Source organism: Hyperolius riggenbachi, chromosome 1 (assembly GCF_040937935.1).
Source record: "Hyperolius riggenbachi isolate aHypRig1 chromosome 1, aHypRig1.pri, whole genome shotgun sequence".
Lineage (NCBI taxonomy): Eukaryota > Metazoa > Chordata > Amphibia > Anura > Hyperoliidae > Hyperolius > Hyperolius riggenbachi.
Window position 1 is genome coordinate 334561662 of NC_090646.1, and position 13680 is coordinate 334575341.

Below are 13680 nucleotides of genomic sequence, written 5' to 3' on the forward strand. Positions count from 1 at the left end.
CACCCCAAGAGCATGATGCTGCCACCAACATATTTGACAGTGGGGATGGTGTGTTCTGAGTTATGTGCAGTGTTAGTTTTCCGCCACACATAGTATTTTGCATTTTGGCCAAAAAGTTCAATTTTGGTCTCATCTGACCAGAGCACCTTCTTTCACATGTTTGCTGTGTCCCCCACATGGCTTGTGGCAAACTGCAAACAGAACTTCTTATGGTTTCTGTTAACAATGGCTTTCTTCTTGTCACTCTTCCATAAGAGCCAACTTTGTGCAGTGCACGACTAATAGTTGTCCTATGGACAGATTCCCACACCTGAGCTGTAGATCTCTGCAGCTCGTCCAGAGTCACCATGGGCCTCTTGACTGCATTTCTGATTAGCGCTCTCCTTGTTCGGCCTGTGAGTTTAGGTGGACGGCCTTGTCTTGGTAGGTTTACAGTTGTGCCATACTCCTTCCATTTCTGAATGATCGCTTGAACAGTGCTCCGTGGGATGTTCAAGGCTTTGGAAATCTTTTTGTAGCCTAAGCCTGCTTTAAATGTCTCAATAATTTTATCCCTGACCTGTCTGGTGTGTTCTTTGGACTTCATGGTGTTGTTGCTCCCAATATTCTCTTAGGCAACCTCTGAGGCCGTCACAGAGCAGCTGTATTTGTACTGACATTAGATTACACACAGGTGCACTCTATTTAGTCATTAGCACTCATCAGGCAATGTCTATGGGCAACTGACTGCACTCAGATCAAAGGGGGCCGAATAATTACGCACATTCCTCTTTGCAGTTATTTATTTGTAAAAAATGCTTGGAATCATGTATGATTATCATTCCACTTCTCACGTGTACACCACTTTGTATTAATCTTTCATGTGGAATTCCAAAAAAATTGATTCATGTTTGTGGCAGTAATGTGACAAAATGTAGAAAACTTCAAGGGGGCAGAATAATTTTGCAAGCCACTGTATATATATATATATATATATATATATATATATATATATATATATATATATATATATATATATATATATATATATATATAGCCAAACACTTATAGAGTTAATTGGCATAAAAATTTTTTTGGGGGAAACCTGTCATCTTTCACCCATACTATAGCACTCTCCCTGGTAAAAGAATGAGAAGCACACCTGCTAAACAAAAGTTAAAACGAGCCCCACAGCAGCTTATATCTACTGGAGCTTACTTGATAAGCTGAGCAGCCACAGCCAGTAGAAAGACTGAGTAGAAGGGACAATCAGCTTCACCTCAGAAAGAGGAATACGATTGGTCGTAAGTTAATGTTCAAGAAATTATCATTAGTTACTGTTATTAACATAAGAAATAACAATAGCATACCCTATACAATACAAGCCGCTCTTTACTTTGGGTAATGAATTAGCAGATTACTGTATAGCGTACTTTTACATACTGCATCACTCAAAGTATGATTTTACATTACAAAAAGCTCCAGTCCAGAGCAATATTTTGTTTAATGTTGTGTATTTTCTCTAGAAACAGCTACACAATCTTTTAACTCATAAGTTCATTGGCGATATACAAACAGAAAGGAAAGTTACACAATCTTAATCAGAAATACTACTGCTGACATTTTAAAATATGGTAATATAAGTTGTTCATTCATTATACTCACTGCCTTTTTTCCAGCCAACAAAGTTGGTGGAGTTGACAACAGCATTTGTAGACTCTTCCACGATGTCACCAAAAACAACTGACACTGACAATGTTCTGAATTTCTTTTCAATATTGTCTCCAATTTTCATCTTTGGAAAGCATTCTGCAAGGACATGTGTAAGTAATGACAACTTTGCACGTAATACGTTCAGCCTAAATAACATCCTGATAATGATAAATCAGTTCGCCACAAGAGCTTGTACCCTCATGCGTTGCTGTGAGCAGTTCAGGGCCACATATAGTACTGATGTGTTGAGAATCAGTGCATAAGTGGAATGTACTGCTGCATGCATCACTGTCCTAGTCAGCGTCATTGATTGGCACCATCAATGCAATGGAGAGCAATGTTGGTGCTAAGTGTTGCCCTGATTTTGACTGCTTATTTGGTTTACCTCCTTGAACTGCTAGATATTTGATCAGATTTCAGAATATTGGAATGCTGCTACTGTTGGCGTTGTACCACTTGATATAATACAAAGCTATGTGGTCATCAACTGGAACCATTCACCTGATTTACTAATTAAGCCAAAGGACTTATAAATGTGGAGCTTTGGCTTAAATCCCTCCCACCAAGCAGCAAGCCACTGTTTACATGTCCATTGTGCAATGATGCTGGCCATATCATGTGACACACAATAGATCTGGCAATTAACCCCTTACCGACCGCCTAATGCCGATAGGCCGAACGGCGAAAGGCGTCAAGTTCTGGGACAGTGTTTTACAGGGATCACGTGTGCTGATGCGCGTGCATCCCGGCTTGAGTGACCTAGCTCCGCTCCCTCATCAGTCTACCAGCGGCAGACTGTAGACAGTGAAACCACCGTCTATTTACATTGTGCAGCGCTGAGATATACTGCAGCGCTGTACTGGGGACAGCCGTGTCACTCGGCTGTCCCCTAGAGAGGTTCCGATCGCGATCCACTCTCATAGGCTGATGCCTATGAGAGGGGATCGACCTGATTGGCTGTCGGGGGATGGGAGGGGAGTAGTAAAAATAAAAAATAGACAAATTTATTTAAAAAAAAAAACAAATAAAAAAATAAACATTACACCAGCGATCAGAGCCCACCAACAGAAATCTCTGTTGGTGGGCAGAAAAGGGGGGATTCACTTGCGTGCTAAGTGATATGGCTCTGCGGGAAGCTGCAGAGCACTAAATTGTAAAAAATAGCCTGGTCACTAGGGAGGTATTAGCCTATGGCAGCGCCGGGATAAGGTCCTCCAGCACCCAAGGCTGAGACACCAAAGTGCACCCCTCCATCCCTCCCACCCCAGCCGTCACACACTGATTGCTATTAGACTAAGAGGTGACCCAGGGCCCCCAACACCTTCATCTCTAGTTATCTGGCTTGCAGTCCCTGCCATGTATCCCCTTTTCTTATTTCTCTCTGCTTCAGACACAATAGGGAAATGATAGCTGTGCGAGTTGTGCGCCCCCTCCTACACTGCGCCCTGAGGCTGGAGCCTCTCTTGCCTCTGCCTCGGCCCGGCCCTGCCCTATGGTCCTGAACTGGTTAATATCTCCCTGATTAAAATATAAATCATTTGTTAGATCAAGTGTACTAACTTGCACCTCTTCATTTCAATCTGACTAAAGATCAAATTAAAGGCATTTGCATTGCCAGATGATTTATGGAGCCAAGCCAGCAAACTGGAATTCATTATAGGGTTAACTTGCGCTTAAATTGTGCTTAGCACAGCCTGATGCATAAGTAGAAAGGGATGTGGGTGCTTTGTTCTGTTGTGAATTATTCAAGAACTGTTATATGTATCTGTTTTCATTTTATTTTATTTTCAGCCTTTCTACTAGACTTACAGTGTGCATTTTAGAAGAAAAATTAAAAAGCGGGGTTGGGTTGCAGGTTAGGTTGCGCACCCAAACTCTTAAGGCTTACACACACACCTGACTAAAGTTAGCTAAGGCGACTGATAATGACTGCCTCAGCCGATAATCAGGTGTGTGTACAGCGGCCCCCTTCCCCCAGCCTGCAAGCGATCCGCTAAGTGGGTCAACTCACCTACGGTTATGGCCGGTTGCATTTTTCACTCCGCTCCACCCCCCAACGTGTGACGTCACACACGCACTGCTCCGTCTTCTCTTTGTCTCTCTGCATAGCAACACAGCTTGTAGTCAGCTACACAGCTGACATGCGTCCGTGCAGCCCAGCCCAGCAATAACACCCAAGGGGATCGGGTCGTGATCCCCAATGGGTGACATCTATAAAAGTTGTGTACACACCTTTAAGGGTTGGGTAGAGGGACATAGCAATAGCCATACCAGCCATAGAAGCTGCTATGGGGCCCTTGAGCTGAGGGGGCCCAGATGGTACTTGACGTATTCACAATTACCTTTCTTGTGTTCCTCTACTCTCTCAGTGCTCATGGAATATATGCAATATAGATTGCACGAGAATGTAAATTGCCAAACTAATATCCATAGGGTAGGGGCAGGTGGCATAGCTAAAGAGTGCAGGGCCGGGCGAGGCATAGGCTGAAGAGGGCGCAGTGTAGGAGGGGGCACACAATTCATTCAGCTGTCATTCCTAATTGTGTATGAAGCAGAAAGAAATAAGAAAAGGGGATACATAGCAGTGACTGCAAGCCAGATAACTATATATTAAGGTGTTGGGGAGGTTGTGGGCCCTGTGGCTCTCTAAGTCTAATAGCAATCCGTGTGTGACAGCTAGGGTGGGAGGGATGGAGGGGCGCACTTTGGTGTCTCAGCCTTGGGTGCTGGAGGACCTTGTCCCGCCTCTGAAAGAGTGCCTACATTAGAGGGCCCCATAAAATTTTGCTATGGGGCCCCATAATCTTTAGCTATGCCACTGTTTGGGTACCACCAAAAAGGTGAAGGGCAAGTCAGTTGTGGGTTGCAGGCTGCTGGTTGCATGCGGCCTACAAATTCAGACCCATGGAAGTCTCTACTTCATATCACTAATGACCGGAGGCGTTGCTAGGATCCTAAAAGACCCGGGGCACTCCAGCCAAATAATGGGTGTGGCCACGCACCAGAATGTGGGTGTGATCATGGGTGGAGCCAAATTTACTTAACAGCGGTGTAAGTATGCCTGCCCAGCAAAATGTTGGATGAAGCCCCCCTTCTCCATTAATACAAAAAAAAAACACAAAAAAACAGCAAATCACATAAATAGGCAGCGTCGCTTAAACATAACTAGACAGAGAGGTACCTGGCTTCTGTTCTGGCTGGTCTGGCTTTCTTCTGTTCTAGTGAACCCCCTCCCATGCTCCCATGGTCCTCCCATTGAGGCACCACAACTCCCAGCAAGTGCCCATATAAGAACCACAGCTCCCTGCATGCCCCCATAAAGGCATTACAGCACCCGGCATGGCACCACAGCACCCAGCATGGCCTCGTAGAGGCACCACAGTACCCGACATACCCTGATTGAGGCACCACAGCTTACACCATGCTCTCCCCAGAGGCTCCACATGCTAGGTGCTGTGTGGTACCTCCATGGGGCATGCTGGCTGTTGTGATGACATGCTGGTAGCTGTTGTGCCATAAGGAGCTTGCATCGCTGTGTGTGTGTCTTCACTGTTCCTCTGGTGCGTAGCAATAGCCATAGCAGCCACGGCAGCTGCTATGGGGCCCTGGAGCATAGGGAGCCCAGGGCCCCTACTTAATACTTAATGTATTCACCATTAACTTTCTTGTGCTCCTCCGCCCTATGACTTTGTCTCAGTGCACATGAACTATGTGCAGTGTTAATAATTACATGAGAATGTAAATTGCCAGATTAACTCATATCCATATGGTATGGGCAGGATGCATTGCTTAAGAGCACCTCCATCTGAGGGGCTCATAGAAGTCTTGCTATGGGGCCCCACTTCTGTTCCTCTCCTTCCCCCTTCCCCCAGCAGAGTAGCACAGCAGGAGGAACTACTCATCTCCTCCCTCCGCTCTCCAAGTCTGGAGAGTTCCTCTGTAGCTGGCGATTCCCCCCCCCCCCCAGCACCAGATGCTAGGAGCTTTAGCGTCTCATTCATTCTCAGACACTAGAGGGAGAATCCCGGAAGAGAAGATGTTTGCAGAATCTGAAGACAAGCAGCCAGAAGTGAGTACTGCCACCTGCTGCCCGACTCTGCCTGGGGGACATCCGGGGCACCCCAGAATAGATTCAGGGCACGTTCCACTGATCTTTGGGGCTAGCAACGCCCCTGCTTATGACCTTCTAAACCTGCATTGGGAGATACCTGTACACACCCAAGATGACCCCAAACAGTCAGTTTCAGGTGATAAAAATAAGTGAGTACATAGCTCAATAATAAATGTGAATGCAGACGTACAGCCAGGGCTGGATTTAGGTCAAGGCCTCCTAGGCCATGGCCTGGGGCACCACAGGAGAAGGGGGACCAAAGCAGCAGGCTAAACTGGTGCAGCATGCATTTGCAAGCTTGCAAATGCAGCAATGAAGGGAGAGCAGGCTAGTGCCTGACCGCAGTACTCTGCTGCTAGCCGCTTGTGCAGCAGCCACCATGCTCTCTGTGCACGTTTGCATTGTGGCCAGTGGCTATAGACTTGGGCAGCATTGGAGACGGAAAGGAAGAGGAAGCTTCTGCACTGGAGACGAGTGGAGAAATGAGTGACACTGATGGCTGCTGTGGTGTGCTGGCTACCTATACTGAAAGGGGGTGGGGGAAAAGGAGGGATTAAGGTAGTCTTCTGGCTAGCTATACTGGAGGGAAGAAGGGAGGGGTCATCTTGCTACTTATACTAGAGGAAAGGATGGGAGGGGCCATCTGGCTACCTATACTGGAGGGAAGGGGGAAGGGGTCATCTCTCTACCTATACTGAAGGGCGGGCGGCTGGTGGCAGTGGCCTTGGGTGGTAAAGAGTACAAATCCAGCCCTGCGTACAGCCCACAAAATGCAATACACATTCAGGCACACAGTCACATACAAAACTGAATTTTTACATGTAGTAAATTACCTCCATTTTCATTGCACACTAGGATTCTCTGCCCCAGATCCATCCCTGCTAGTGTTTCTCTGTAGGCCTGTAAAGTAAACAGCAGCAGAGCATTTTTACATTGAAAAACTCTGTTTGTACCGATTTGTGGCTCTTACATTTCCAGTATAAGGACAAAGAACATGTGAGCTCATGTGTCTCACCAAACGTACAGGAGTAATATCAGCAAGTGCCCAATTCTCATATTTCAATGTGTTTTATACAAAGGCTTAAAGTATTAGTCTTCTAATAAGCAAGTATGCTTATAATAAATTAAAATGTAATCCTGACCAACGATACATGATTTATTTCACTCTTTTTTTAAGGATACAGGTACCTCATCCTCAGTACATACAAAATAAGTTGCTACATTTTCCTTTTAGGCCTCTTGCATTACTACAACGCAATTTTTTATATGATCCAATTTTTTATTCCGATTTAAAAAAGTACTGCAGCCTGCTACGTTTATTAATCTGAATCAAAAATCGGATTGTATAAAAAATCTAAATTGCATGTAGTGTGTAAACCTGCTGCAGTCTATGCTGGTCTCTGCATCAATAATTTGTTTGAAAATAAAGAAATCCCTGTGAACTCCCCATGGGGAGATGGGCTACTCCAAAACCTGTCGGTTCTGTCAGATTTCTACTACCTACTGTTAATGCCATCAACATTGAAGAGAAGTCATTTATGGCTCATTTTACTCTGGAAGAAACGTACTTCTTAATTGTATATGTTTACATATATTTAAACATTTTTAAGATTTTCGTGACAGAGGTCCTTTAAAGATTTTGAAGAAATCTGTCTGTTTGTGGAAATCCAAGCAAAATGGAAAAGTTCCTTTTGTTTCAGAATTCAGGCAAAATGGAAGCCAGCCTCACGTTCCTCTCGCTAGTTCCAGGCTTACGTGATGGAAAAGATGGAGGAGTGAGACTGCACTCAGCCTCTCTGCTTTTGCAGGATGCTGCTCTGAGTCAGGCTCTGCCCCTGCTGCTGGAGGTTAGGCATTCCCTTACTTTTGGGGGGGAAATTAAAATGAAATCCCAAATAAAGGACATGCCTGTATCTTAGGCAATATTCATCACATAAAAATAATAGCAAATTCTAAAACCCCAAAGAATATGGATCACATTAATACCAGACATGAATAGTGTCTGACATTCCCTTCCTGAGAAGTTTATTACTGGGGTTGCTATTTATGTCAGCCCCTGAAAGACATATTAAAATATTTGGCAGGGCGTTAGCAGTCAAATGATATACTTTTCATATAGGTCACAAGTACAGGGTCTCTTAAAAAGCAAAATAAGAAAGTACAGTTATTTTAAATCTGGTCATAGCCAGGTCTGGGTGGCTCCTCTATGTCTGCCCTCTTGCTGTGCTCTAAGGCTTCTCTGGCACCAGTAGAGCCAAATGGTGCTTTTCAGGCTAAAGTTTACACTAAAGGCAGCCATACACTGGTCGATTGCCAGCAGATCGACCAACAGATAGATCCCTCTCTGATCGGAATTGATTGATTTTGAATGGATATCGGTTGATCTGTCCGCGTTTGCGTAATCGATTTCTCAGCAGATTCGATCACAGTGATCGAATCTGCTGTCTATCAGTGGGAAATCATGTAAATGTATGGGTACCTTTAGTTGATAGCTGAAGGATACTATTTCCCAGACCAGAGATGCCACACCGCTTCTTAGAATATAATCTTTGTTATCTAGCTGGAATAGCCAGACCTCAGGGGCTTTTGCCCCTACACATACAACCTGAATTGTAACGGGAATCACAATTGGTGCAGAAAACCGATTGTGAATGTGTTTTTCACGGTTCATAAGTGACAATATTAATTTGCTGCGTGGTTCATCTTGTTTATTTTAAATAATTTTAAGGTTCACTTTAAAGGACAACTGAAGTGAGAGGGATTTGGAGGCTGACATATTTATTTCCTTTATAAAATGCAAATTGCCTGCCTGTTCTGCTCATCACCTGCCTCTAATATGTTCAGTCATAGACCCTGAACAAGCAGATATTTGGCTTGAAGTTTGACTGTATTTGCCACATGCTTGCTGCAGGTGTGTGATTCAGACACTACTAATGCATGAAATATCAGCAGGACTGCCAGGCAACAGGTAAGGAAATAAATATGGCAGCCTCCACATTGTTATTATTAAGTTGTCCTTTAAGCCTCTTCCTCTTGTGCTACTCCAGTTTTGGGCAAAAATCCCCAACAAAATCTTATGTTTAAAAAAACAAACAAAAAACTCTTAAAGTGAACCTGAAGCGAGGAAAATTATTTGAAATAAACACATGATGTAGCTCAAATTAATATTACATACTAACCACATTGTCAGTTCCTCTCAGAAGCTCACCGTTTTCTTCTTTCAGTGATCCCTTCCAGTTCTGACAAGATTTTGTCAGAACTGAAATATACCAGTTGCTGTCAGTTATATATCAGCAGCTGTGAGTTATAACTGAATGTGTAAGGTAGTGTCCATGTTTCCTTATGGCTTAAGTGGGTGATATTACAGTTTAACCTGCTGGGCGGTCTGGACGAGCTCAGCTCGTCCAGTACCGCCGGAGCCTGCCGCTCAGGCCCTGCTGGGCCGATTTGGCTGAAATAAAAAGCAGCACACGCAGCCGGCACTTTGCCAGCCGCGTGTGCTGCCTGATCGCCGCCGCTCTGCGGCGATTCGCCGCGAGCAGCGGCGAAAGAGGGTCCCCCCAGCCGCCTGAGCCCAGCCAGCGCTAAGGGCTGGATCGGAGGCGGCTGACGTCAGGACGTCGGCTGACGTCGATGACGTCACTCCGCTCGTCGCTATGGCGACGATGTAAGCAAAACAAGGAAGGCCGCTCATTGCGGCCTTCCTTGTTTATTCTGGGCGCCGGAGGCGATCGGAAGAACGCCTCCGGAGCGCCCTCTAGTGGGCTTTCATGCAGCCAACTTTCAGTTGGCTGCATGAAATAGTTTTTTTTTTATTAAAAAAAAACCCTCCCGCAGCCTGCCTGGCGATCTTAATAGAACGCCAGGCAGGTTAACAGTGTACTGACCAGGAAGCTGTTAGGGGGTAATGGCCATTTTTAAAATGGAGGACAGAGAAATCCATTGATCACAGTGGACATATGGGGCGCAGGAGAGAAGAAAGTGATTGAGGAGTAGACTACACGGGAGGTAATTATGACCTGTGTATGGTTATTTTGACTTTTTATTTTCAGTTCAGGTTCCCTTTAAGGCTGGTGTAAATGACTGCAGTAATTTACTACCCTCCCAGCAGTCTTGCTTTATTCTGATATGAGGTGAGTGTTGCAAACTTTTTGGCACTAACTATATAGAAGACATTTTTATCTATTAAAATGATTTCAAGTTTTGCTGGATAATGTGTATTCTATAGTGGATATAGTCAATAGTTCAATCTTCCAATGCAAATTTAATGCAAGTATGCAGCTTGGAATCGGCAAATCAAAATCATACATTTAATTGGCCTACTTTCAAGCTGCATACACTTTGTATTACATTTGCATGCAAGCCAGAATGAATAGCATCTCCTTGACCATCTCTATTTGAGAGTGTCTACCATAGTCCTAATCTAAATAAATGAACTGCTCAATGTAATTGTTATTATTACTTAGTATTTATTTTAAACCGACATCTTCCGCAGTGCTTTACACAGCTTATAGTCTTGTTAGCAACTGTCAGATGGGCTCACAATCCAATCCCTACTATAGTCATATCTCTATTGTAGTCTAAGGCCAATTTTAGGGGGAAGCCAATTAGTTTATCTGTATGTCTTTGGGATGTGGGAGGAAACAAAAGTACCTGGAAGAAACCCACACAGACATGGGGAGAATATACAAACTCTGTGCAGATAGTGCCCTGGCTGGGATTCGAACTGGGTACTGTAATGATCCGCTCAGCTGGATGCACTGGCAGACAGCTGTTTGACCATTCCTCTAGTCTGTGGGCTGCAGGTCTCTGCAAGAGAGACCTGTCTTTCCATTACAAGTTTCTAGTCTGTTCTGCTGCTGAGGAATTTGCATACACTCGTTATGCAAATCCCCTACCTGCCTCCTTTGATGACTGGCAGTATAAAGAGCTATGTTTCCCAGAGTCCTTTGCTGGTCATAAGGGTTAGTCCTGTGGAACACTCCCGGAGTGTCAGCCTTGCTCATTGTTTGACGATTAGCTTAGAGTAATTCCTGGAACTGCACTAGGCAGTTTCCCTAGTGCAGTTAGGATTGCATATCTGTTTTGTTTGTCTGGTGCGATTGTTCTGTCCCAGCGGTGGTCGACAGGAAGTCATTCTGATCTTTGTTCTTGGAGTATAGCTGGAGCAGTGGTTGCTACCAGCTATCTCCTCTAATCTGTCTCGCCTGGATCGCACTCGCCTTGCGCTAGTGCTGTGGATCCGTCTCTCTCATTTATTCCTGTTTTCGTGTATCTGTCTTGTCTGCTACGAACGCTTGCTGGAGGCTCGATGAGGTAACCGTTAAGAAGCGCTCGCGTCCTCTGTTTCATGTTTGTCTGTCAGTGGTTAGTTAGGCGTGCTTGTCTCTGTTGTGCTTAACATGCGGAGACCGCGCATAAACGCGTGCACTGTTGCGAATGAGTGCGGTGTTCGCATTTGGCTAGCGTTTGTTATTTTCCTTATCTTCTCATTGTATCATTTGCTGTGCCTTTGCTACTCTCGTGCTCTGCCTTGCTGTAGCCTTGTGTCACCTCGGGCAATCGCATCTCTCGCGATTGCGTTCCTACTTCATATCTGCTGTTGTGTATGCACCGTCGCGGGTTGGCGACTAGTTTGGTGCACACACATACAATCTGTCCCTGTGCTCATTCTCTTTCGCAATCGCTTCTCTTGCGATTGCCTTCTCACTTGGTTTCCCCCTGTTGTGTGTCCGCCGTCGCAGGGTGGCGGCTAGATTGGTGGACATACATACAGTCCTCATCTGTGCTTATTCGGTCTTGTGTCGCTGTTAGCAATCACCATCTCTGGCGATTGCCTTCTCACTTTGTCTTCATGGTTGTGTGTTCATCGTCGCAGGGTGGCGACTAGTTTGGTGGACACACATACCCTCTGTGGCTTTGATCTCTCTCTTTCAGGGCTATCTTGCCCTGCGTTTCTTCCTCCGTGCAATTCCTGTCTGGCGTGCGTGGCAGGGCAGAGGAGCTGTTCCTCTGCACTCCACAGCTCCACCTGTCGACAGGAATTTCCCTCTACAGATGCATTGCACCTTTTGCTGGGTTCCCTCAAATTACACGCTTGTGGAGGATTTCCGCAGTGTCAGCGCACGTCTTGTGCGCTGATCACGGAAAGAATTCCACAATCGTTACAGTATGACCAGCAAAATCGAAATTCCCAGTGTAGAGGGAATTTCCGATTTGTACGATTTGGTCAAAGATGGGTCCTGTATCTTTAAGAGGTTTAAGAAACTGGACTCTGAAACCAGAGATGAGTTTATATTAGAATGTTCCAGATTCTTGGCAAATCCTCAATTTCAGGCCACCAATATTTCCACTTGGAGTGGTCAGATTGCTTACAATCTTTTCCAAGGGGATCTGTTTGTGTGGGCTGATGAGTGTGCCAGACACGAGAATCTGAGACATAACCCTCGCAGATTTCTGAGTCATGTATTTTCTCGTAAGCTTAGAATTCCCCTGCCAGGTTATTTCTATGAGTTTTTTCCTGCAGTGCATGATGCTGATCAGATTGGGTTATGCAGCATTTCTGTGTCATTTCCATATGTTAATGAGTTGGTGCTTGCAGGCCAGTCTGCTGATTTGGCTTGTCAGCCAAAAGATTCGTTGCCCATAGCAACCACAAGTAAAGAGGTTATTTCTGTCAAGTCTGAAATGTGCAAAACCATTCAGTATGATAATGATGTTTACAATGATGTGGCTCAGTCTCCGGGGTTTTCGCCCCAATCCAAAGCTTATGTGGATCCTATTATAGGTAGGATCGCACACTATATTAAAGCAGTTAAAAAATCTGTTCTTGTTCCTGAACTCCACCCATATGGAGATTATCTGGATACTGGCCTGTTTGAACCTCCATTTGCCTCATGGGACATTGGGGCCTTGATGGAGGAATTTGATTTTGATTGGAAAGCCTTTTGCGATTTTTACATCTCAAAAAGCGAAGATGTCTTGAATGATTGTCTCGATTCTATGTACCTTTTGATTGATTCCGATGAATGTGATGAGGGTGATGTGGATCTGGTGATTTATGTATGGCAGACGATTTTGGATGAGTTGCACACACACCAATCAATTGATTCCAATAAAGAGACATCGTTGTCGGATGATTGTTCCTGCCTTTCTGTGGTAAAGCATGTGAGTCGTGACATTGTGCGATCTGAAATGAGTGGGTGTGCCACTGTGGTTGATTCCTGTGCGAATCCTGGAGGATTCTCTCCTGACTGCGTGCAGTTTGAATCTCTGCGATCTGATGCCTGTTTCTCTGATGTTCCTGCAGATTGTGATCAGCATGAATGTGCCAGTTTTCTCAAGGATGTGTGGGACCCCTTGTCACTTAGAGACAGATCTTTAAGATCTTCCATCTGTGATCCTGCTATGGGGAAAATTCCTAAATTATGCAGCATCAAAAGTAAAATTAATATGTCTAATAAAGTTTTTCCTGATGTTGTCGCTATTTCTACTGCAAATGCGTCTTTGTCTCACCCTGTTCACACCTGTAAGGGCCTGTTGCCTGGTGACAGTTGCTCCAGTGTTTCTGTCCTGAACGCCTTACAGTCTGCCCCTCAGATCGCAGAGGTTTGCACTATGGAAGCGTCAGTTTCACAAGCTAAAGCGATTTTTTGATTCGCAAGTTTTGCGTCCTGACTCCTCGGATTTTACATTGTTAGCCGAATCTAGGAGTGAGACAGCGCTTCGGTTTTGCGAATCTGATGCTGAAGCTTTTTTGCTTTGCTCAGAGAAGCTTTCTCTGAATCTGCCCTGTACCATGAATGAAAACATGATCTCCACTCGCACTGACATTTGTGAGTCCCTTTCTTGTTCTGAGGAAAGTGCTGATTCTGCAC

General features: G+C 44.9%; 1 protein-coding gene across 2 annotated transcripts in view; it reads right to left on the minus strand.

Moving 5' to 3' along the window:
- LOC137510731 (protein mono-ADP-ribosyltransferase PARP14-like) overlaps positions 1-13680 on the minus strand; it is a 69749-nt gene that overhangs the window by 23128 nt on the left and 32941 nt on the right. For both annotated transcript variants that reach the window (XM_068233927.1, XM_068233928.1), the window contains exons 7-8: positions 6637-6703; positions 1645-1788 (exon numbers count right to left, since the gene is read on the minus strand). In XM_068233927.1, the coding sequence (XP_068090028.1) occupies positions 1645-1788; positions 6637-6703 (211 nt within the window). The remainder of the gene's footprint in view (positions 1-1644; positions 1789-6636; positions 6704-13680) is intronic.